Consider the following 25936-nt stretch of genomic DNA (forward strand, 5'->3'; position numbering starts at 1 on the left):
ACATGAAGAGATTTCCTAATTCCTGTTCATTCTACTCTAAAAAAATGGTTTAGAGTCACACTGTTTCGGTCACATTATTTACAAATAATCCAGGTCTTTTAGCTTACCTGAAAATGCATTCTTGGTTAGGGTTCTTCTGCCTGAAAATATTTTCCCTTTTCTCTTTTCTTGTTACTTAGTGACAATTAGTGCATGTTGAAATATTCTTGGAAACACTTGTTTAAATTGCCATTGTAAAATTATTTGTAAAAACCTCTTTTGAAAAATACATGTATAGAAATATAATTTCCTGTCTGATAATTATGATGAGTATATTAAGAGCATATGGGAAATTCAAAGGAATAGTAGGTAAATTACTAATATTTATATTGGTAGCACTAAGAGTTTGTATATGCTGAGATGAAATGATCTGGATTTTTAACAATTCCATTTTGGAGGAATTTTATTTGTTGTTTTTCATGGATAAAGTAGGATTTCTTTGTAGCTGTGTTTATACTAATTAATTTATCTTTGAGGCCTTTTGTTTTTGGAGGTTACTTGATGTCTTATAGTGTTATTTAAGCATTCTGATAATAATAAGCTAGTAGTCCAGGGTTTAATAAAAAGGATAAAATTTCCCCAGTTCTCCTTTCATTGTGGACTTGATTAAAGACTTAGGAACTCATTTGGGAAGGTGCATTCCCTCAGCTTTGTGCTAAAACCTAATGACTTTTAAATGGGTGTTGGTTGAAGTATTGATTTTTCTATTGGTATCTACTTTGTGTGTTTCATTTGTCACTACGAATTTAAGCCCAGTTAAAAGTTTTTTGAGTATGACTAGAGTAATTGAAGTTTATTTGCATAGACAGACTGGTATATTAGTGCAGATGAGATAATTTAATTATGTAAATGGTTTATAGTTTATTCTTTTAGAAAGATTGTCAAGCGTCTTCCAAGGAAATGTAACTCCAGTTTTTAGCTAGAATTTTCTTTTCTTTCTCTAATTTACACTAATTTATTCCAACTATGAGCATGCACAAATTTAACCATATTAATTACCAGGTTAACTTACCAGTGCCTTCTTCCCCTCTGTTATATAATGCAGACGAGCTCCTAAACATTACATATAATCTTTGCACATTCTGACCCCGCATACTTTTATTTCCATTGTCTCCTCTGTTTGCTTATTGAGTAATATAAATGGAAAAGTTTTTCCATTGAGTAATATAAAACTGCTTTTAAATCTCTGTGCTATGCACTTTTACACTTTAAGCCTTTACTTGTTTGGGTTCCTCTTCATGTAATGCCTCACCTTTCTTCCATGATTCAAGAATTAGGTATCAATACTTTCAGAAGCCATTCTGTGATGGGCTTCAGCATTCCTTCTCCTTGCTTTTGTAGCTTTTGTGCATACTTCTAGTTTAGTGTGTACCATGATACAATGTAGTTATGTTTATTTTTCCTTGTCTTGCTGTAGCCCCGTGCTGTCCAGTACCGTAGGCACTAGCCATAAGTGGTATTTAAATTCATTTAAACAAAATAAAATAATTTAATTTCTCAGTCACATCGACCACATTTCAAATGCTCAATAGTTACATGCTGTTAATGGCCACCATATTGAACAGTGCAGATATAGAACTTTTCCATTATTGCACAGAGTTGTATTAGACAGTGCTACTGTATGTTACAAGCGTCTTGAAAACTGGAGCCATATTTATTTTGGTACTGCCTGTACCTAGCATGGTTTCAGTTACATAATAGGTGTTCAAATGCATGTTGTTTCAATAAAATTAAAACAAAGAAAGAGGTGACAGGAAGAAACTGCAAAGTGTGCTGGGGAAAATGCCACTTATATATATATATCTCCAAGATTTTTAGAATTGTACTTTGAGGTCATCACATCATATGCTAGCTAGTTCAGTGTATGTTATTTATAAACTAGATCTAATGCATCCTAGTCTGTATGTTCCTTAAGAATACCTCATTATCTAGAATACCACATTAACTTTGTGGAATGTATCCTGTCAGAGAATGATGGCAGTGATTGTATTGCTATTTCCTCCTCTCTCCCCCTGCCATTAACTATTTTATTTCCTTTCTATTAGTTTTTTTAAATTACAGAGCTATAGAATGTGAAAGTTTACCTTCACGATTTTACTTTTAACAGTTTAGTGTGTATCTTTTCTAGTGATTATATAGGTGCAAATGTGATTTGTTGTCTTTGTTTTTAACAAATATGCGTTTTTCTACAGCTTGAGTATTGTACTTAATGGAGATATTTCCATGTCCCACCCTTCCACTGCCTCCTTCCCCAGAAGTACTCTGTTGTTTGAATTTTGTTTTATTCTTTTTGTTTTTATATTTTTATTACATATATATTTCAGTATATAGGTGCATCTTTATGTATCATGTGGCAATTTTTTGAAAAGTGATTCCCTATATTCTGTTACTTGGAATAGGAAAAAAAATAATGACTTTCCAGCCCACCCCAAACCGTAAACAATTTCCCAGATATTGCTAAAACACTCAATACCTATCTGACATTTCAGATATCTGACAATTCTGCATAATGTAAAGCATTTAAAACACAAGTTTCCTAATTATTTAACAATCAGTGGTGCACATACAAATTCATCTGGTATGTGTGCTTCCATTCAGTATGCAAGAGTATTGTACAATACTGTATACAAATTACATTTTTTTCTTTTGCACTGCAGTAAAAATTTAATGTAAACAAGCAATGAAGTACCCCATTTCTTTTATTATAAGTGATAACACATTATTGAAAATTTTTATCTTTCTGCTATCAGGATGTATTTTACAACTGATGGTATCTTAGAGTCATAGTTGTAACATAGTAGCTTATAACCTTTTCTTGATAGCTTCTAGTATGATTGAAAACAGCACCAGCATCAAAGCACTTGGAATCTGATATATTACGTACGTTAAAGATGCATAATAAAAAGAAAACTTAAAATGGAAAAGAATTTTTGAAAAATGAATACTTAGCAATTCAAGAGTTGTCAGAATAGGTCTAGCGCGTAGAACAGAAAGACGGAGGCTTTAGACATCCTTGCTGTTTGGCCCTGGGTTAAGGTGAGCAAGAGTGAGCTGAGGAAGGAATTTGTTCAAAAATAAGTACTTGAAATCAGTGAACTGGTTCATAGTTTACTGCTCTTGAAACTCTTGGAAACAAATGGCTGTAGCCACAGGATGAAGGAAGGGGAATAAAAAACTCAAATTGGTGACTGTTAAGTTGTCTTCACTTGCAGTTATACAATTCCTGCTAAAATGAGATCGCTTTTGTAATTGCACTTTAAATGTGATGCTTCTGCTTATGTCACGATCATATTATCAGCTGCAAAAGTTTTTTTGACTCCATGACCTAAATATTTGTTTCAAATAAATTTTGACATTTATTTGTCATTCATGGCTCATCTTTTTCTTCTTCCTCTGGCCAACCAAAAACATCAAATTAAATGAATTCCCAAGTTCCTCATTGGTTGGTTTATTACGTGATACTAACAATGTTGGTCTTTCTTTGAATGCATTATATGTTCTGATACTTTTTTACTCATCTTCTGAAATCATCAAATGAGCTGACATTTGTTTTCCACAAAGCAGGTTTCACTAAGGTACATGGTTCTATGGCACCCTTAGTATCTTCGTAATTTTTTCACAGTGCCCCTGGGCCAACAGAAATGTTAACAGTTTTGTTAAATTAAGTAATTAGGTCTAAACCACTTATGTAGTTCAGGTGGTATCTGATATCTGACAGATATCTGATATCTGACGTGTTCCCTGAGAAGATTTAAAATATCTGGCGGCATCCTTTTGTCTTCACTGTGGTGCTCCTTTGGGAACTTAGCTCTAGGCTTTTACACGTGAAATATTGTTTTCTCTTTCAGAAATACATTTTATATTTAAATAATTTGCCCCAATCATGAATATGGAATGTGTTCATCATTAAATAGAAAGTTAAAACATTAGTGTAGATACTTCTATCAATCAGAAAATATAGAAGCAAAGTTACTATTTTTTTAATTGAAGTATAGTTGATTTACAGTGTTGTGTTAATTACTGCTGTACAGCAAAGTGATTCAGTTATACATATATATACTTTTTTAAAAATACTCTTTTCTGTTATAGTTTATCATAGGATATTGAATATTATTCTCTGTGCTATACAGTAGGACCTTGATGTTTATTCATCCTATTGGATATATACCTATATATCAATGTATATGTCGATATATATAAAAGCTTACATCTGCTAACCCCAACCTCCCACTCCATCCCTCCCCCAACCCCTGCCCCCTTGGTAACCACCAGTCTGTTCTCTGTGTCTGTGATTCTTTTTCATAGATAGGTTCATTTGTGTCATATTTTAGATTCCACATTTAAGTGATATCATATGGTATTTGTCTTTCTCTTTCTGCCTGACTTAGTATGATGATCTCTAGTTGCATCCATGTTGCTGCAAATGGCATTATTTCAGTCTTTTTTATGGCTGAATAGTATTCCATTGCATATATGTACCACATCTTCTTTATCCATTCATCTGTTGATGGACAGATGTTTCCATGTCTTGGCTATTGTAAATAGTGCTACTATGAACATGGGGGTGCATGTATCTTCTTGAATTACAGTTTTGTCAGGGTATACACCCAGGAGTAGGATTCCTGGATCATATGGCAACTTGAGGAACCTCCATAGTGTTTTCCATAGTGGCTGCACCAATTTATATTCCCACCACAGTGAGAGAGTGTTCCCTTTTCTCCACACCCTCTCCAGCATTTATTATTTGTAGACTTTTTAATGATGGCTATTCTGATTGGTGTGAGGTAGTACCTCATTGTAGTTTTGATTTGCATTACTCTAGTAATCAGCAATGATGAGTATCTTTTCATGTGCATATTGGCTATCTGTACGTCTTCTTCGGAGAAATGTCTATTTAGGTCTTCCGCCCATTTTTTGATTTGATTTTGTTGTTGTTATTGAATTGTATGAGCTGTTTGTATATTTTGGAAATTAAGCCCTTGTCGGTTGCATCATTTACAAATATTTTCTCACAGTCCCTAGGTTGTCTTTTCATTTTGTTTATGGTTTCCTTTGCTGTGCAAAAGCTTGTAAGCTTGATTAGGTCCCATTTGTTTATTTTTGCTTTTATTTCTATTGCTTTGGGAGACTGACCTAAGAAAACACTGGTGCATAGTTACCTTTTAAAATATCTCAGGCCTTACTTAGATTCTGGGATGATTGCACTGATGGTGACAGCTTAGTTTTTTGTTTTTTTAATTTTTCTGAATTCCCATATAAAAATAGAACAACTAGATAGAAAACCAAAACCCATGAAAACATTTGTAACAAAAACTGGGGATGAAATATCTCCATGAACCTCAAAATATAAGCAGGTGAAAGTCTAACAAAAGACCTAAATTTATCAGTTTTTATGCATGAGAACATAGAAGCATTGGGGTGTATGGACCTGGGCATAGAAGCACCTCAAAGTGGTGAAGAGACATTTTGAAAGTGGTAAGTGTGATTAGCCAATTTGAAATTGGGGAGGTTTTGCCCACTTTATTAGATCAGGGTTAAGGGACCTGTGGTGAGGCCTAAAGTGACTTGAGCTGCCTAGCTCTGAACTCTCAAGACTGACCCACCAGTGCTCCCTTCCAGGACCCTGTTGAGAAGTTTCTGGGAGTGGAATCAAAATTGAGCAGGATAGGGACAACAGGGACAGAGGAAAGAGAAGGAGCAGATTAAAGTGGGAGAGGGGAACAGAGACAAGAAAACCTCAGCAAACTTGCCATTGTACTTTTAGAGACTGCATGAAAACAACAGAAGGAGCTTTATGAAGTTAGAGAAGTTTTCTGAACCATGTCATAGTCTCAAATTTTATGAAAATTAAATTCACAAAAGGTCTTCTAGGAATATGTTTAGGTGTGTTTATACCAATTTTGAGTCCCATCAACAGTGTTCATATTGATCTGACATTTAATAATGTCAAATTTTTAATTTTTCAAATTTATTGAGGTTGTTTGAGACATATTTCCCTATTGAAATTAAAAGAAGATATTCTCATGTCTTCTTAAAGATTTTTAATTTTGTCTTTCATGTTTAAATCCTTCTGAGATTGATTTTTGTATATGGTTTGAGGAGACCAAATTCCTTTTCTTGGCGTAAAGATAATCAATTATATTAGCATCATGTATTGATTTTGTTCTTTCTTCCTCCTAATCAGCAGTGCTCTGTTATAAATCAGTTCGTTTATATTTGTGGGTCTGTTTCTTATATCTATTTTATTACTTTGATGTGTTTGTCTCTGCCTGCACCAGTGTCCCACATTCTCAACTACTATAGCTTTGTGTTAAATCTTCGTGTCTGTCTCTCCACCTTGGTCTTTATTATTTTCTTGACTTTCTTGGCCTTTTGTTCAGTGACAGATTTAGAATTTGAAAAAAAAAAAAAGTCATTGTGTTTACAAGTGGAATTTTATTGACTTCATTTTTATTTGGGGAAGAAATGATATGTTTATGTTATTCTTCCTCTCCCTGAATTCATACACTGAGGTCTTCTGTATTTTCTCTCAATAAAGTTGTATTTTTTTTAATAATGGAATTATAAATCTTTAGTCAGAGTTATACATAAGTACTTTTGTTGCTTTTTTTTGGTAAATTGTATTTTTAAAATTATATTTTATAGATGTTACTGTTATATTGACATACAGTTGACTTTTAAACTTGATTACTGTTTTTTTGGCTGCATCAGGTCTTAGTTGCGGCACACGGGGTCTTCGTTGAGGCATGCAAGATCTTCCGTTGTGGTGTGGGCTCTTTGTCGGGGGGTGCAGGCTTCTCTCTAGTTGTGGTGCGCGGGCTCCAGGGCGCACGGGGTCCAGAGTACGTGGGCTCTGTAGTTTGCGGTTCGCAGGCTCTCTGGTTGAGGGGCATGAGCTCAGTAGTTGTGCTCGGGCTTTGTTGCCTCACGGCATGTGGGATCTTAGTTCCCCAACCAGGGATCAAACCCGTGTCCCCTTCATTGGAACGTGGATTCTTTACCACTGGACCACCAGGGAAGTCCCTAAATTTTTATTCTTATAATTTATCTGTAGGTTATTTGTGGGGTAGGTTCTTTCATGTAAATAAATATATCATCTGGAAATTCCAGTTTTGATACTTTACAATTTTTGTAACTTGCGTTTCTTTTCAGAACGCACTCATATTTCTGATACAAGGTTGAGTAGAAGTGTTAGTAGTAGGAATCTTTCTCTTGTTACTTGTCTTACAAACTTTATCACCAGTAAATATGATGTTTGATGCAGGTTTTGGGTTTTTTTGGTAGATATTCTTTATCAGGATTAAGAAATTATTCATAATGCTACCTATTTAAATATTTATATTAAATATTTATATTTAAATATTAATAATATTTAAATATTCTTAAATATTTTTAGCACCTTTTTTCATCCGTAAGATTGTTGACTGTGTGCCTTTTCATCTTATTTGTCACCCTTGCTTTAAATTTATTTTTTGTTTTATACTCATCAGTTTATACTCTTTAAGTTATTGATATTTCCTTTTATTCCTTAGGTTTTGTTTTACTGTTCTTTAGTCTTAAGTGTTTTTAATTTTCCAAACTTATGAGGCTTTTCTAATTATCTTCATATTACTGACTTCTCACATATTCTGCTGTAGCTAGGGAATGTGATCAGTAGGATATCAATTATTTGTTTACTTACTTGAACAAAATGCATATTGACCAGTTGGCAGGTGTATTGCTCTGTTTCCATTAGATCAAGTTCGTTAATCTTGTCTATGTCTTCTATACCCACATATTTATCATTATTTTTCACATTTTTACCATTATTTTGTTTAGATTTCGACTCTAATATATCTTCTTTTATTTATTTAATCATTTTATACATGCTTATGTGTAATATGTGATAAATCCAGCAGCTGAAAGTTGCCACAGATCATTCTCATGTCTTTTGCTTCTTCTGGTTCTCACTTATGATACCTTGATTCCTTGTAGGTGTGTAAGATACCATTTTATGTTTCTTAGAAATCTGTGTGACTTCTTTGAGGACTAGATGGAAAGACATTTTTCCCAAGGGGATTTGTGTTTGCTTCTGCCAGTGCCTAAGACACTATCAATCCAGGAGGTTGTGTTTTTTTCCTTCCTTCCCTTCTTTCTTTATAGTATCATTTTCCTTTACTTGAAGGACTTTAAATTTTTTTAAAGCTTTTTAAGTTATGTGTAACATAGACAACATTAAAATCATTAAATTTTTATTTAAGAATTTTGCATTTTGTGATTCCTTTCACTGCCTGTCACCTTACCTTAGTTCCTCGAAAGTTTGAGTCATGATCTTCAAGATAGCCCCTTTAAAAAGAAAGTTGGGCTTCCCTGGTGGCGCAGTGGTTGAGAGTCCGCCTGCCGATGCAGGGGACACGGGTTCATGCCCCGGTCCAGGAAGATCCCACATGCCGCGGAGCGGCTGGGCCCGTGAGCCATGGCCGCTGAGCCTGCGTGTCCGGAGCCTGTGCTCCGCGACGGGAGAGGCCACAACAGTGAGAGGCCCGCGTACTGCAAAAAAATTAAAAAATAAAAATAAAAAAAGAAAGTTTACCTAACCCACAATTGTCATGTCAATCCACAGTTCTTTTTTTTTTTTGCCTGCTGCGTGGCATGTGGGATCCCAGTTCCCCAGCCGGGGATCAAACCTGCGCCCCCCGCAGTTGGAAGCATGGAGTCTTAACCACTGGACCGCCAGGGAAGTCCCAGTCCACAGTTCTTTTAGTTGAGCTTCTTTTATCTCTGCTTGAATATGGGCATACTGATGACATATACTTCAAAAATTCCCCACCTATAATCTTTAGGATCTAGTTTCTTCAAGCACTTTACTTTAGGGCCACTTTTAGGGTTAGAGTAGATGAATAACCTGGTTCTCAATTTCACATGCCCTCTAAACATAAGTTCAAGTCATATTCACCCTAAACTATCACATCCTAGAATAGGACAGGTCTTTGGTATATTCCAGTACCTAAGATAAAAAAATATGATAGTGTGTGACATTTGTTTCTCCGGAGCAATTCAGTTTTTCCACAGGTAGAGAGGTAGGGTAGAGGGGTGGTTCTTAAGTCTGACTGACTTCTGTAAGCAGGTTAAGGAAAGAAAGCGGAGGATCCCACAGCTCAGAATGTAGGTCTTCACCTCTCAATTTTCAAGCCCATGCCTCACCCTCACCTATGCTTCGGCTAACTTCTAAAATTTGGAGTCTATCCACTTGGGTTTTTGTGGAGATTAAATCTTTAGTATCTTACTGGGGTTGCAGGGACTGGGTATTCTTCATGATAACTGTGATAGAGAAATATTTTCAATCTAATGAGAGTCCATAGGCCCTACCCTTCTGTGCCTCAATTTGAGGTAAAAGTATATCTTATAGGGGTTTTGTTATGATTAAGTAAGGTAATATATATAAAGTGCTTTGAGTAATACCTATCATTTGATAAACTCTCAACACATATTAGTGCTTATTTGTACCAGGCCCACTGTGTTAGGCTGCTGTAGTGGTACACTGTTCTCAAGGAGTGCATATTCCCATGGACTACAGTGCAACCCAGTGGCTCTAAGTAGTATAATTTTTCTAGTGGGATTTTTTGATAGAAAAGAAATGTGTGTTGTCTCATATTAAACTGTTAAGTCTGAAATACTCGTGAAATAACTTTTTTTAAAAAGGTAATCTAACTTGAGAAAAAGTTTGGGAAATAGAAAAAAAATTTTTCATCTCCAAATCCTTATTTGGTACTTCTCATGGCATGGCATTCTAACCACTGAAGGTGTCTGTTAGTCTATTAGGTATTTTGGAAGTGGTTGTCAATTTCAGTGGAAAAAGGCATAAAACAACTTTATTCATATGTTTCAGAAATGCAAAAATTAACATTAATTTTTGACATAATTCCATTAAGTTTTAAAATAATTGTTATGCTCATAAAATTTTCACATGTACTGTAAGCACTGCAGTGATGGGTTACTGTCAAATAACGCTCAAGTAACAGCATGTGTGGAGTAAGAGGAGGACACGTTCATGTTATGGGCCTACTCAGTGCCAGGCACTGTTCCAGATTCTGTGGAGACAGAAGTGAACAAAGAGACGAAATAAATAAATAAATTCTGTTCTCGTGGAGCTGATATTTTAGAGTATAGGAGGACATTAAACAAAATAAATAAAATGCATTGTGTATTATATTTTGATACATGCTATGGAGGAAAAATTAAAACAGGAAAGGGGATAGAGAGTGCATAAGGGGTTGGGGAAAAGGACAGTATACTTTTAAATAGAATAAACAGTGAAGTCCTCACTAGGATGGCTCAATATATGAAGTATGGTGAGGTGAAGCCATGTAGATACCTAAAAAGAAAGCATTCTTGAATGGTACAAGAAGTACAAAGGTCTGAAGACAGGAGTATGCCTTTTGTGTTTGAGGAATGGCAAGGGGAGTGGGGCAGTCGGGCAGGAACACAATAAGAGAAGGGGGAAATGGTAGGAGATTGCAGGTAATGAAGGGTAAGTTCACTAAGGCCTGGAGGCCAGAGTAATGGTGCAGGAGCATTGTAAATGTGTTTTCTTCTTTACTCCTTTTGATTTGTGATGTTCTTTATTCTGAACATCAAATGGGTAAAGTACATAAGGGTATAAATGTAAATATATTTAGCGCATTACATTGTAGATGCTCACTGAATAATGTTTACTGAATTAATTTATATGGCAAGATGTTTAGAAGTATTTTAAAAGTCCTGTGTTCCCTTGCTAAAGGAATACTTTTTATTTTTAATTGCTTCATATAACATAATTTAGGATTCTGATAGTTCACTATATGTAATTTACTGTTTTAAAACATTTGCCACCTCCAATAATATTTGTTATTGAGTAGATGTTATCTTTAAATAACTTAAATGAGCATCTATTTTTATTAGCTTTAGTAGTTATAATAATCAGAGTCTAGTTTCCTCTGAATCAGTAATTTACTTTTTATATTATAAAGTGAGGATTCATTCTCATAAAAGTCACAGTTTAAGTCCTGTATTTAGATTTATTTCTTTAAAAGTCTATGATTTTTTTATCATCCAGTTTGATTAAAGTTATTTTAGTTGAGGGGGTCCTCATTTGCTTTTATCAGAGTGGAACACTTTTAAAAAATTAGTCTCCTCCCAAGGAATATACTTTTTTTTTTGGCCATGCTGCACGGCTCGTAAGATCTTAGTTCCCTGACCAGGGATCAAACCCCGGCCCCCAGCAGAAGTGTGGAGTCCTAACCGCTGGACTTGCCAGGAAATTCCCCCAAGGAATATCCTTATACCGAAAGTTATCCCTGGGTTTTGAAAAGCTCATTGGCCCAATTTTAGGAATTTAAATATCAATACATCGAAATAGTCCAGCTGTCATTTTGCTGGCTGATGGTATTAATGTTAATGCGTATGAGAGCCTTAGATTTAATGTTGAGTGCTTAGGAGAGCAAGAAAGTATTCAAGGGGCAGATAGGCAGAGTATTTTAACATATTGTCTTGCACGTTTTTATGATGGCCAGGTGAGCCCTATCCTCATTTTCTGTGTGCAAGTTTATAGAAAGCTCTACTTGTGCGCTTCACCCCCCACCCTCTTTGTTTTGATTAGCACTTTGAATCAGTCTGAGGTGAATCTGGGGTTGGGGAATGATGAAGAGGTGAACAGGGAGTCATAATGTTGAAACTGGACATTCAGATCTTTATAGCATGATTTCCTTATTTTTCAAAGAGCGGAAGAATCCCATCGTTTATCATGTTCTGGTTGGACTCCTTTCTTATCGTTTGCTGGAGTTTGAACTTCAGAGCTATGGTGTCAACCCTGCTGTAGTATCTCAGGGGCGCTCCTAGTGCGGGGCTGGTGCCATGGCTCACCCTCCAACCTTTCCTTCTTCACTTCAGCCTCCAGCCCTGAGCTTTCCAATCCCCAGAGTAGCCAATGTTGAAAGAAATTGCACAGGTAAGTAGGTGGTGGGAAAGACCGGGGGAAAAACGGTGCTGTCATCAGTATTTTAAGGGTGGATGTTGGGCCATTTTGTCAGTGAGTCATTTTGTTAGTTTAAAAATATAGTGTTTCTTATAAATTATTTTTTTCATAAAATTATCTCATAAATTATTAAAGTCCTAGTGTTCTAAGAAATAATTTCATTTCTTATTAGTTAGATGTGAAAGAGGGAAAACCTTAAACTGAATAAACCATTAATGTTGTAATACAAAGGAAGTTTGTTAGATTTTTTTAAAACTTCATATTCTCCACAGAGTATAGCAGGACCAGAAAACTCATGTTCAGAAAAGAAGCTAAGAGAAAAGGTCAGGGAAAGCATAAATCCATAGACTAAAAATTTTGCTACATTTAACTTGGTATCAGGAGGCATATTTTAGTTTCCTTCCACTAGCTTTAGACATGCTGTTCTTCCCTTTCCCAAAGTTTCAGGCAAGTAGCTATATTTTTAAAATTTGAAAGAATAGAAACTTCAAACATCTTTTTCCTTGAAATCTAGACAGGAAGACTGGAACATTTCTACCCATCTCTAGATTTGAGGTTAACAAAGATAAGTATAGAAGCAGTGAAGGCACAATATCTGGTACAAAGTTCAGCAAACATTTGTTGAGTGAACAGCTCACCCAAATTGTGTGTGTGTGTGTGTGTGTGTGCGTGTGCGTGTGCGTGTGTGTGTGTGTGTGAAATGCTAACACTCCTGTCATTTTCTGCTTGTGTTCCTTGTATCCGAAATCATGATCTAACAATACAGATTTCTTTTTCTTAATGCAGAATTTTTAGAAATAGTTCTATAGCAGTGTAGCCCTGGGTCTGCACTACTTTGCTCACAAATAAATACTATCATTTTAGGTTCTTCTCAGAAAGGCTTCAAAAATTGTTTCTTGGGCTTCCCTGGTGGCGCAGTGGTTGAGAGTCCGCCTGCTGATGCTGGGGCCGCGGGTTCGTGCCCTGGTCTGGGAGGATCCCATGTGCCGTGGGGCAGCTGGGCCCGTGAGCCGTGGCCGCTGAGCCTGCGCGTCTGGAGCCTGTGCTCCGCGACGGGAGAGGCCACAGCAGCGAGGGGCCCATGTACTGCAAAAAAAAAAAAAAAAAAAATTTGTTTCTTTAGTTCTCCCAGATCTATCCCATGTAATTCTTATTCACGTAATTTCTAGATTCTTTTGCACATAACAAGACATTCAAAATTATACCCAGGAAAAATAGAATATAGCCTGTGATGGCTAACATTTCTTCAGAGAAAGTATGTCAGGATTAAAGAGATTGGGGCACCAAATATTTGGCATTTCAGGTCTCAAAGCAGGGCCTCAAAATACAGAATCCTCAGCAGTTTCTCTCTCCTTCCCTCTAAGTTCGAGCATTTCTTAAATTTATTGGGAGGCTTGTAGAAATCCATATCCCCCAGCAAAGCAGACCATCCATCAGTTTCTTATGGATTCCTACCCTCTCTCCTCTGCATTAGGGAGTGCTCCCCACCCCCACCTCTGACACTGGCGTAAGATATTCAACCTCATTAAAAACATTTCCTTCATACTTAGAGGATTTTTTTTATATTCTAAACTTACGGGCTTTCTACTGTTATATGTTCTTCCACTTGTAATTTATAAATTTATATCTTAATATTTAAGGATAAAATATTGCTTATTTTAATTTTAGGCCCTATTGTGTGAGTTCTCAAATCTAACTTATTGGTCATAAGGCATACCATTTATAGTTGGTTCTTCAGTTAATATATGATGGTGTGCTTTTTTTACGGTTAGCACTTTTTGAGTTGTTAGTGTTTTGATTTTAGGATGATGCACGTGTCTTTTAAGCTTGTATGTTAGTAATTATAAGTTTGAATCTGTATGAGGCATATTGATACAGGCAACTTTAAGAATTTGAAAAACCACAAAATCTGTTTCTTCAAGTTGAAGCATGCACAACATATTCTCCCTAGATCAAAGTCAGACTGATCAGGAGCGCTGATAGGCCTTTTGGTAATACTCTTTAGAGGGTTTGTAGATTTGGTGGGGGCACACCCTAAGGTATGGTGTACATGGTTTTGGGAATGTCATCTCAGTAAAGCAGCTTCAGGTACCAGATTTCAGTAAACAGTTTTTGGATTAGGAAGAGTGATGTGTTTTCATCGCTCTCCTGGCATGCCCTCTCTATCTTTTTATCAAATGTGAGCTACCCTGTTTTGTGGGGGATGATATCTCTTACGAAGTATTCCTGTAACCCCTGTACAGAACTCTGTGCCAAAATATTTAACTACTCTCCAAAATAATGATTGTTGATATGTTCCTGTAAGCCCCTAGTTTCCTGCTGAATCACATTTCCAGTCAGTTTCCTTTGCATCTACCTGTTAACTGCCTTTTCAGTGTTCATTAAGCCTTTTATTGCTCATTCATCAGGCAGTCTGCATTTACTAAAACTATGAAATGAATTGCTTTTATTTCCGTATCAATTTAAGTTGATGAATTTAGAAATTATCAATTTAAAATTTATCTAAATCTTCACTTTTTTTAGATCCATCCTAAGTAGATTAGTAAACTATTCATTATACATTTATTGATATTATATCAAGCCACAGTATTCTAGAACTAGTAGGACTTCGAGTAGTATGTTTTTTAATAGGAGGAAAGATCATTCTTTTCCTAAAGACTTCCAGATATTAAATTCTTTGTTCTTTGAGGAGCTAGATTTTTTTCTAATGTAAGTGCCTTTCTCTTCTTTACTTAATCCCATTTCTTTTCTTTTCTTTCTTTTTTTTTTTTTTTAGTGTTTTCCGGAACGAAATAAAATTAGGATTATTTATAAGTTGTGAAGTAGGATTGGTAGCTCAGAATTCTATTACCAAAAAATACCACTAAAACAAATTCCTTGGGTTATAAATATTTCTAGGTGGTAGTATATCATATTTGATATAGGTGTACAGTATTCTAGTTCCATAGATTTTGGGCAGTGTCTCAGTGGATTTGACCTATCAGCTTTTCCCTCTAAAAGCCAGTAATAAAGATAACCAGATTATCTTCAGATATTATGGCTTCTCATGATTGGTTTCAATTTTGATTGACTACATCTTGATAAAGGCAGATAAATGTTAATGGAAATTGACTGTGATTTTTATTAATTTTCTGCCTGCTTTATAAACAACAGAGAACTTGTGTGTATTTGTATGGGTGTGAAGTGTTTGCTGATAGTGAATATGAAATTGGGAGGGAAAAGTAAGAAGTCAGATTTTGTATTCAGCAATCAGAGTGAAATAGTAAAATCTCCATTAGGGAAACAGTAGTAAAAGAGCAGTCCTGTCACCCCCAACCCCCACCTACATTTGGTTCTCTTTACCCTTTATAATACAGGTGGATGCATACTCTGTTGCTAAAGATGAAAAGTTGCTGGCTATAGAAAAGTCTTCGTACTTCAGTGTTGTGAAAGAGTTGATTTTATGATGGGACACGTGTATCAGTATGTTAACAGTAAAACTCCTGGCTACTTTAGAAATAGAATCACAAGAAAAAGTTGCCATCAGGGATTTGGTCTTGTTTTAACCCAATTGGTAAACATATTCTACTCGTTTAATGCTACAGTGTCTATTTCAGTAGCTTATAATAAAAATTTAGAGTTTTGTAATAACCATTCTAATTCCTTGAATGATTAAATTATGTTCACTGTATTTTGAAAGTAAAAATATTAGTTAATTTGGAATATGGAAATAGTAATTACTTTTTAATTGATGTGGTGGTGGTGTTCTTTCTTTTAAGCATAATTTTATTCTAAAATTAATGTTGCTTTCTCTAAAATAGATATGATCAGTCTGGTAGAGACTAGCTTTTGTTTCACATACCTCTGTCCAGGCAGTTCATTCTCATTCTTCCGCTAAAGAGATCTTTTTTTGACATGCACAAATATTTGATGTGGCACCCTCTGCTTACCATTGTTTACTGCAAAGTAAGCCCCGCACCCCTTTTTGCCCTTTACTGCTTCTCCCGTCATGAAGCTTACAATTTGGGGAGAATACAAACATTAAACTATTAGTTGTAACTCTGAGAGTCAGCGTACTATCGTGGTTAAAAGGGGGGACTCTAACAGATTGTCTGGGATCATATCCCATCTCTGTCAATTATCAGATGTGGAATCTTGGGCACATCAGATATGTGACCTTGGGCAAGTTACCCAACTTCTCCAGTTCTCAGTTTTCTCATCTAAAAATGAAGACTAAATAAGTAAATACATGAGGATTACATACATGTTTATATAGTTATTACTAAGTAAATTATGAAGATTATGTAAATACATTTTGAAACATTTGGAGTATATTGCCTGGCATAATAAGTGGTCAATAAAAGTTATTTCTTATTATTGTATAATTATAGTTATGATAAAGTATTTTCAATGACTGCAAGCCAGGGGTCCTGATTCAGTATGAAAGTTTCAAAGAGTGGGAGAAAGAGCATTCTAAGTAGAGGTATCAGCCTATGCAAAGGTCTGGAGGCGGAAGAGAACTTGTGTTTGAGTAACTGAAGGTGTGGCAGTAGTTTAGTGGTGGCAGGGGACCTGTGGAGACAGTTAAGGTCAGAGAGGTTACATAGGGCCTTAATAAGCCTTATTACTGATTTGGAAAGCTGTTGAGGCATTTCAATCAGCAGGGCCATGACTGTTAAATTTTTATTTTAAAAATTTACTTGGCTGATGTGGGAGAGTAAATTTGAGGGGAATGAGAATGGATTAATAAAGACCTGATTGAAGGATATTGGAAATGCTTGTTCTCAGAAATGACAGAGATGGAAAGATATGGATGATTTCAATAAATATTTACAGTTAATCTGCTCAGCTTGAGTTTTAATTGTTGAAGATGTCAGGGGTTACAGATGGCATTTTCCAGAGATTATCATGTACAGGAACAACTGTGAATAACCCAAACTAAGCTGAGGCATAAGGTTGTTGTTGGATTTTGAGATAATTACTGCTGCAAAATTATGTTAAGGTCGTGATCTCAGGAATATTGGTCTGCATCCTTTAGGGGAAATTAACAAGAGATACGAGAGTAGGAAAGTGACAAAGTCATTGTAGTGGTTATGAATATGACATCATAGTAAAGTGTTAGTTGAAGGAAGTCTTCACCTAGATTTTTGTACCTGGCTTTCCCGTCTATATCCTTGCCCTATTAACCTGGCATTGAAATTTAGCCTATTTTTCCTTACCACCTATCATTGTCTTTCCAGACATCCTCCTTGTTGGCTGTATTAAAAGTTTTGTGTTTCTGGGCTTTCTCTCACTTCCGAGAACTTATGCCTGCTGTTTCTTATGCCAAAGTTTGCTTCATCTCCCACCCTACACTCTTCTCCTTTTTTTTAAATAAAATTTTTTTTAACAAATTTAAATATTTGTTCAAATATTACTTTATAAGACCTTTCAGTTGTTTCCCTCAGATAGAGTTAGATATTCCCTTATTTGTGTTCCCAAAACACCTGTACAGATTTTCATACTGTAATTGTTTATTTACAGGTGTTTCTCCTAACTAGGCTGTGAGCTTGTTCAAGACTTGGGGCTGTTACTCAGCTTTTGTGTTCATTAGCACAGTTTTTGGCATAATTCATATAGGAAACCCTCAGCATGTTCACTGAAATGTGAAGGGAGATCAGTCAAAGGGCTAAAAAAAATCTAGTCCATAGCTTAAACTAAGAAGGTGATAGGTAGAATGGCAAAAAACAAATGTGAAAGCCACTGTGAAGAAAGGTTAGAATGTGATGATAATGCAGAACAGAACAGGAGAAAGTAACTCGGAAAGTCAGTTTTAAATATTACTGATTTCGTTTATTAAAATGCACTTCTCATACAGAAATGTCTAGCAGCACTTTAAAATATGCTGCTGGAACTTTAAGACTGGAGATAGATTTCAAAATCAAACTATATTTGTTTGCTATCAGGAAAAGGACACTCTGCCATGGGATGTGTTTCTGTTCCCTGGGAATAGGATTCCGTGCCTGGGCCAGCATGCCAGCATGCCAGCATGATAGACAATAAATGATTTTAGAGTAAGTTCCTCTCCAGAGGTCTTGCTGAAGGAAAATTGTGCAAGATTATATACCGCCCATCCTGCCTTGGATATGATCTATTTTTCACCCTTTCCTATCTGTCTCCCTATCTATATACTTATTTATCTATCTATCTAAATTTATTTTTGAAGTTTCACTTGTAAAGTGTCCTACTTTGTTTCTGTGACCATTTAAAAAGCTCCAGGCCTTGCCTCTTATTCTTTCCCTTTTGTAATTACCGTTCATCCCACCTGGATCAGGGACCACTTTACCCATCTTTGAAGTTGTTGGTTAAGATTATCTCAAGTTTGAGGTTTTATGAATTCTCTGTGAGTATTCTGAGTTACTGCATTTGGCTTTGAAATATTATATTTATATGTTAAGAATGTTAGACCTTAGGAACTCATAGCTAGTCCTAATTAAGTAATGAAGGTGTTTACTGGGAACAGCCAGCCAACTTAGTGCTTCCATTCTGCTTGTCAGTTTAATTCCTCTCTACTACATTTTGAGGCCAACTCTTTTTTGGGGGGTGGGGGGGGTTGTCAGGCTAATAGAATTAGTGTAAGCTAACATGTGTGTGTGTGTGTGTGTGTGTGTGTGTGTGTGTGTGTGTCCTGATTAGTTCTTATGGAATCAAAGCAAATGTAAAATGTCTTAGTTACATGTTTTAGATCTGTATTCAAAAAAGACTTAAGAAACATTGCTTTTGGTACAACATATTTCATGTATTTTTCTTGATGAAATCTCAGTTTTTACTTCTCCTTTGTTAAAACATGTGATACGAGAGTTGAGAGAGAAGGTGGTCAGTTAACAGAATTGATGTAAGCCCTTTGTATGTTTGCTTGAAGAAAGCTGACAAATTGTATATACCAAATATCTGAACAAATTTTATATGTAATGTAGAATGAAGTATGATTTTGTTTTTAAATTAGTATTTTAAATTTCTATTTATCAAATTGACTTTAATATATGTGATATAACCAGTAATTTTAATATATTTCAGTACAGTGTTGACATATCCCCTACCACTACCACTGTAGTCTGAGCCACCATCTTCTCTCACCAACCTGTTTCCCTGCTTCCACTCTTGTCCCCTCTTTTGTCCATTCCTTACAGAGTAGCTACACTCATATTAAATATATACATAAATAAAATATGCCAAATTATGTCACTTAAACTGCCCACAGATCCCCTCTCTCTCTCTCTCTCTCTCTCTTTTTTTTTTTTTTTTTTTTTTTTTTGACTGCATCGTGCAGCTTGTGGGATCTTAGTTCCCCGACCAGGTGTTGAACCTGGGCCCATGGCAGTGAAAGCACCGAGTCCTAACCACTGGACCACCAGGGAATTCCCCCAAATCCTCTCTTGACTTCTCATTTCACATAGAATAAAATCCAGAGTTCCCCAGGCCTGCAAGACACATGATCTGCTCACACTAGTATCTCTGACTTCAGTTCCTACCATCTTCCACTGAATTCATTCTGTTTGAGCCGCACCACTGAGGACCTTGTTCACTTTTGCACTGACTGCTCTTCCTGTCTTTAGCTAGTTAGTTCCTTTACTTCTCTGCTTCATTGTTACTTTCCTAGTTTCATCCTTCCTGGCTAGTCTAAAATACTTTTCTACTCCATTCCATCATTCTATATGGAATACAGGACACACCCTTTAAAATTAAATAAAACTATCTTTTTTTTTTTGACTGAGTTGGGTCTTTGTTGCTGTGCGCTGGCTTTCTCTAGCTGCGGCGAGCGGGGGCTACTCTTCCTTGTGGTGTGTGGGCTTCTCATTGCAGTGGCTTCTCTTGTTGCAGAGCATGGGCTCTAGGCGCACGGGCTGTAGGCATGTGGGCTCAGTAGTTGTGGCTCGTGGGCTCTAGAACGCAGTCTCAGTAGTTGTGGCACAGGGTTTAGTTGCTCCACGGCATGTGGGATCTTCCCGGACCAGGGCTCAAACCCGTGTCCCCTGCATTGGCAGGTGGATTCTTAACCACTGCGCCACCAGAGAAGCCCAAAATTAGCTTTTTTGTATAACTTACTATGTTGTCCTCCTTTTTCTTTCTGATTTTGCCATGGATCAGAGAATTCTTTGTTTCATACCAGTACCCATCCCTGGGACTGGGGCTTGCATTTGAAGGCAGAGTATTACACTCTTACCTCTTTTTTTTTTTTTGCTGAAGTCATGTAAAAATAATTAGTATTTTCAGTGTTGTGTAATTTGTGTCGAAGCACACAAAACAAAAATGAAATTCTACATGTTTGTGTTTTCTCTCCCTCTGGCACACACACAGTGAGTCTGGGAAAATTTGGTATTGATGAAAGAGAACATTTCTGTTTTCCTCTGTCTGAGGCATTTCACGTGTTTAGTTTTGCTTTCAAAACAGTAAAACCTCTTTGCACAATATTAGAATGAAGTTTTTTTATTCAGTACAATTAATTTCAATTTTAGGATTCTAAGAGTCTGTAATTGGTTTTGATGATGAATGTTACATCACAATTGTTAAGAGTTCACTTTGCATCCATTTGACTTAACTTATGTACGTAAAATTTGATGAGAGATATCTTGGTATGCTCCTGAAATTTTAGTGAATTCTGCAAGTTTCATGCCATTTTCCTGTGTTTATCCTTTTTTAGAATTAGAGCTCAGTAGTAATTGTCCTTTAAAGAGAATTAAATGTATCCTTAACTTTTACAAAACAAACCTTTAAAATCTCATGTGTAAAGAGTCTTAATTTGCAGACTCTAAAGTGCTTTTTTCCACTGTTACTTTTCTGAAATAAAACTCACTAAAAAACCTCTCTTTCCTATTAGGGACTACTTAGGGGGGGTTAGAGGCTAGGCATGAGGGATCCTACCTAGTCCCTAAAATTACATTCAGAGTTATAGAAGCCCTTGCCTGAGATTCACCAGGGAGTCCACTGCCCAAAGAAGATAAAGTATGTTCTAACAAATTAATAGATCCTTGAAAATATCTTTCTGTATTTCACACCTAAAGAGATATATACCCTAAAAACATACAGCAAAGCAGTGGTTAAGTTGTCTTCAGACTGGTATTCATATTTAACTGAATAGCTTTTTCTCAGACTTCAACAGGAAGAATACTTAAATATTTGAGTTTCTTACAGATTTAACAAGGAACTTAAAATATAAAGCAATTATTAAGTAACATGGGTGTTTTCAACAAACTTGCACATCAAATTAAGCCTTAAAATCTGCAGTATACCAATTTACCATGTCTACTGATTAACAGCAGTAACTACAGTGTTTCATTTTGAAATGAGAAGTAAAAGAAAGTTCCTTTTTTCTTACAGTGGAAGAAAATACCCTTATTCATAATGAGTGTACCAGACAGATGTCAAATTTGATGAGTTTTTCCCCATTTTTTTTGTGAAAAAATATAGTCACTGTGTATTCTAGTCTTTACAAGGCTATCATGACATTTCAGTTTACTTTGAACTACAGAGTACTATTAGGGATAAGACACATTGACCTTAATTAAATAACCTGTCAATTGATAGTTTTGGAAGCTTTATACAGGTCACCTTATGGAAAAAAATAAAATAAAATAAAAATTAGCACAGATTTAGTATTATCTTGATGAGGGCTCAAAATTACTAGTGTTGGATATGGTAAAGACTTAAAAAGCAAAAGAGTAAGCAGGTTATGTAGTAGAGATCATAAATTTATACCAGGATGATGAGTGAAAAAATTATCCTACTATTACATGAGTGAGAGCTTGTGGCTTGAGATAAGATTTCCAGTGTGCCATTATACATGGACTCAAAAAGTGCTATATCTCAGTAAACTTAGATTGTAAGTGAAGATGATATGCTCTGGAAAACATAATTTAAAAAGTAGGTATAACAATGACAAAGACACTAATGTTGAAGATGCATGTGAAAATTTTGAATAATTTAAACCCAAACTTAATTTTTAAAAAATCTTTGTATGGGAAAATTATATTGGGTTGCCAATTTTCAAGAATAAGTAATATTTTTTCTTTTAAAATAATTGGAATCATTGCATGTGACAGACTTTAAGTTTCTCCTCTTGATTTCAGGGCCTGAAAGTAAACATTTTCTACTACATTGTTATGACTTTCTCACCTGTATCATTAATTCTTAGTTGATCTGTTTCTTTATCTTAGCAATGCTCCCTTCATTTTATGTTTTCCACATAGGAGTAAGGTAAAGCCTGACATTTTCCAAAACATTATTCTTGATAAAAGTAATATTTTTGTTTAGGTGACAAACAGCATGTTTGGTGCTTCAAGAAAGAAGTTTGTAGAGGGGGTCGACAGTGACTACCATGACGAAAACATGTACTACAGCCAGTCTTCTATGTTTCCACATCGGTCAGAAAAAGATGTAAGTTAACCCGTTAAGCTGTGTTTACTCAATAGTATATGTCTGTCTCTTTCTGATTCCTGAAAAGCAGTATATGAACTGTAGAGTACCACCTTTGGTTGAGTGACTGTGTTTTAGGCATAGTGCTAGGCCCTGGGGATACAAAGATGATGAGCTTTCTTAAATTCTTATTGGAGACAAAATACTGTATGATTCTCAAGTTGAGATATGGTAATACTGTGGTAGGAAGTACTCAAAAGACATGGGGTAAACAAGGTATTACTTCTAGAACATCGATTGTTTTTTTAATTTGTGAAATAACTTTTTATATTAAAAGAATACTTTTATAAAGAGCAGAAAGCTGATTTGTACAGATTTAAAGATATAATGTCAGGCTGCAATGAAACCTTTCCTTTGCTTTCTGATATTCTGGTTATAATCCTAGACCTCAGATAGGCAGACCATCTCTCCTCTGTTAGCTATAGGTATGCTACAACAGAAAAGTTTTGAAGAACTGTATTCAGAAACATGGAAGATGATATATTATAGAAGTATGAGTTAAATGCTTTGGAAGGTTAGTAGTCAGTAATCCCTTTTGGAATGAAAGGATTTAGAGCACAGCCAAGTCATAATTAGCAAATAGATAAAATATTTTAAAATAAATTCCATTGTTGTTTTCAAATTCTGGTAAGCTACTTTAAATTATACGCTATATACTGTAGTCAAACCAGTTGCATTCTTGTACTTTGTACCTGCCCAACTTTTTTTCCTCTTTCAAACTTTTATAAATTTGCTATTCCTAATTTCCCTGTCTATACAGCAATTTACTCTAGATATTAATCTAATGAGATTCTTTCTGATGTTTTAAAACACTTTTAAAATTCTAAGTTTTATAACAAATGCCATCATTTTTCATTAAAGTTGATCATTAGTAAATTACTTCCTGTGTCTTAGAATTTCACACATACGCTTACTCAAGGTTTAAGTTAGAATTTTGGTGGGTTTTTGCTTTGTTTTGTTTTCCTGTTTTGGTGTTATTCCCCCCCTTCCCCCCCCCCCCCCACGGTACGCGGGCCTCTCACTGCTGTGGCCTCGCCCGTCGCGGAGCACAGGCTCCGGACGCGCAGGCCCAGCGGCCATGGCCCACGGGCCCAGCCGCTCCGCGGCACGCCGGGATCCTCCCGGACCGGGGCACAAACCCGTGCCCCCTGCATCGCCAGGCAGACTCCCAACTACTGCGCCACCAGGGAAGCCCTCCCCTTTATTTTTATTTGAAAATTGTGTCATTTTGGCAACAAACTATCAAGTGCATTATTAGGACTCTTGTCAAATTTTGTGTTTGGTGGCTTTCTTGTGCAGTTGAATAGCTGACAGAATAATGTCATCTAATTAATTTTCTGTTATCTTACTGCCTTTCTAGCTATTTGCTATTTGATGTAAATTATAACTGAATTATTTTTTACATAAATTTCTAAGTTTAAGATTTGATGTTATAGTTTAATAATTTGGGATGTCTTTCCGGTAGCATCACTGCAGAAACTTATCTGCATGTGTGTTACTGTGATTGTACAGTGCAAGTTAAGATGGATGCAAAAATGGTAGTGGAATATTACTTATTGATGAAAAGCATTCATTCTTATCAGGAAGATATAAAGCTTTCAAACTGAAATTCTTTAAAAAGTATGTGCAGAGAATGAATGACAGAGATGTCTGTCTTCTAGGGAACAGAAATACTGTATTATATGTCAGAATTTTTTAGTCAGAATTATTACATACACTCATATACATATGTTGGTTACTATTCCAGATTAATTGTCACAGAAATAACAGAACGATTTGCTTCACAAAACTTTTTTTTAAAAATTAATTAATAAGGTAGTAAGACATGGAGATTAAAACAGGACAGATATAGGTTTGGATCTTGGCTTTGCCTATTAGCAAGAACTTCTCCAAGCCTCAGTTTTTTCATCTGAAAATGGGAATAATAATATAGTAGCTACTTATAAATTTCTGTGTTGCTGATACTTTTTTCATTACAAAATAGTAAGGGGTATTGCACAAATTTTAGAAAATATGCGTGGGGTCGGGGAGGGGAAAAATTACCAATAATGCTAGTCGGGAATAATTTACGGCTAAAATTTTGATTCTATATTTCACATATTTTTATTTAAAAATATATTAGTAGTTAAATCTCTGGGCCATATTGACATGTCTTTCACTAGAAAGTTTGCACCAAGTTTTACTCTCATCAGCACTCTCTGTGCCCTTGAGAATATCAGCTTTTAAGTTTTTACAGATAGACAAAAGAAACTTACTGTTTTAACGTGCAGTAAAACATTGCTTAATTTACACACACACACACACACACACACACACGGCTATGTGTCTTTTCCGTGTAGATGGCCCTTTTTTTTTTATTCAATCCCTTAATTTATGTGAGAATCAATTATATTATTCATAAATAGCAAACAAATAACACATACCTCAGGATCATTTAATGAACAATTTTACATGTAACCTAAACCATTATATACTATATATGCTAATACAATATATAATATATTGCATGTATCTAATAATGTGTGCATATATATTTATAAGAATTGTTAATATACTTAATTTCAACTTAGTAATTAGTATAATTATTATCATCTGTTTTTCCCCTCTTTTTTAACATCTTTATTGGAGTATAATTGCTTTACAATGGTGTGTTAGTTTCTGCTTTATAACAAAGTGAATCAGTTATACATATACATATGTTCCCATATCTCTTCCCTCTTGCATCTCCCTCCGTCCCACCCTCCCTATCCCACCCCTCCAGGCGGTCACAAAGCACCGAGCTGATCTCTCTGTGCTGTGCGGCTGCTTCCCACTAGCTATCTACCTTACGTTTGGTAGTGTATATATGTCCATGCAACTCTCTCGCTTTGTCACAGTTTACCCTTCCCCCTCCCCATATCCTCAAGTCCATTCTCTAGTAGGTCTGTGTCTTTATTCCTGTCTTATCCCTAGGTTCTTCATGACATTTTTTTTTCTTAAATTCCATATATATGTGTTAGCATATGGTATTTGTCTTTCTCTTTCTGACTTACTTCACTCTGTATGACAGACTCTAGGTCCATACACCTCATTACAAATAGCTCAATTTCGTTTCTTTTTATGGCTGAGTAATATTCCATTGCATATATGCACTTTTATTTCTTCCTTTGTGGATTACTGTTTTTGTGCCATTTTCTATTTCTCTATTGAGCTGATGTCTTGTTTATTTGTCCGTGTTTTCCATATATTAAGGTTAATAACCTCTTGTCCTAAATAGTTTTTCAGTTTTTTGCTTTTAGGTTTTTTTAATATAAAATTATTTATCATTTTTATTGAATTTGACTAATCAGTTTTGTGTGGGTTTTTTGGTTTTAATGTTTTCAGTTTTTGAGATCATACCTAGGAAGACTTTCCCCACCTACTTTCTTCTCGTATTTTTGTGCTTAATTCTACACATATAACTTACATTCATTAGAAGTGTGTTTTGGATTAAGG

General features: G+C 35.6%; 1 protein-coding gene across 6 annotated transcripts in view; it reads left to right on the forward strand.

The window, feature by feature from the left end:
• The window catches only part of CNOT2 (CCR4-NOT transcription complex subunit 2), a 111210-nt gene that overhangs the window by 43713 nt on the left and 41561 nt on the right, over positions 1-25936 (forward strand). For 5 of the 6 annotated variants that reach the window (XM_033409605.2, XM_004281885.3, XM_033409604.2 and 2 more), the window contains exon 3: positions 22301-22423. In XM_033409605.2, coding sequence (XP_033265496.1) covers positions 22301-22423 — 123 coding nt within the window. Of the gene's footprint in view, positions 1-11946; positions 12005-22300; positions 22424-25936 lie in introns of all 6 variants that reach the window. The other variant, XM_033409606.2, reaches the window with a different exon arrangement.

The sequence above is a fragment of the Orcinus orca genome, chromosome 11 (assembly GCF_937001465.1).
Source record: "Orcinus orca chromosome 11, mOrcOrc1.1, whole genome shotgun sequence".
Classification (NCBI taxonomy): Eukaryota; Metazoa; Chordata; class Mammalia; order Artiodactyla; family Delphinidae; genus Orcinus; species Orcinus orca.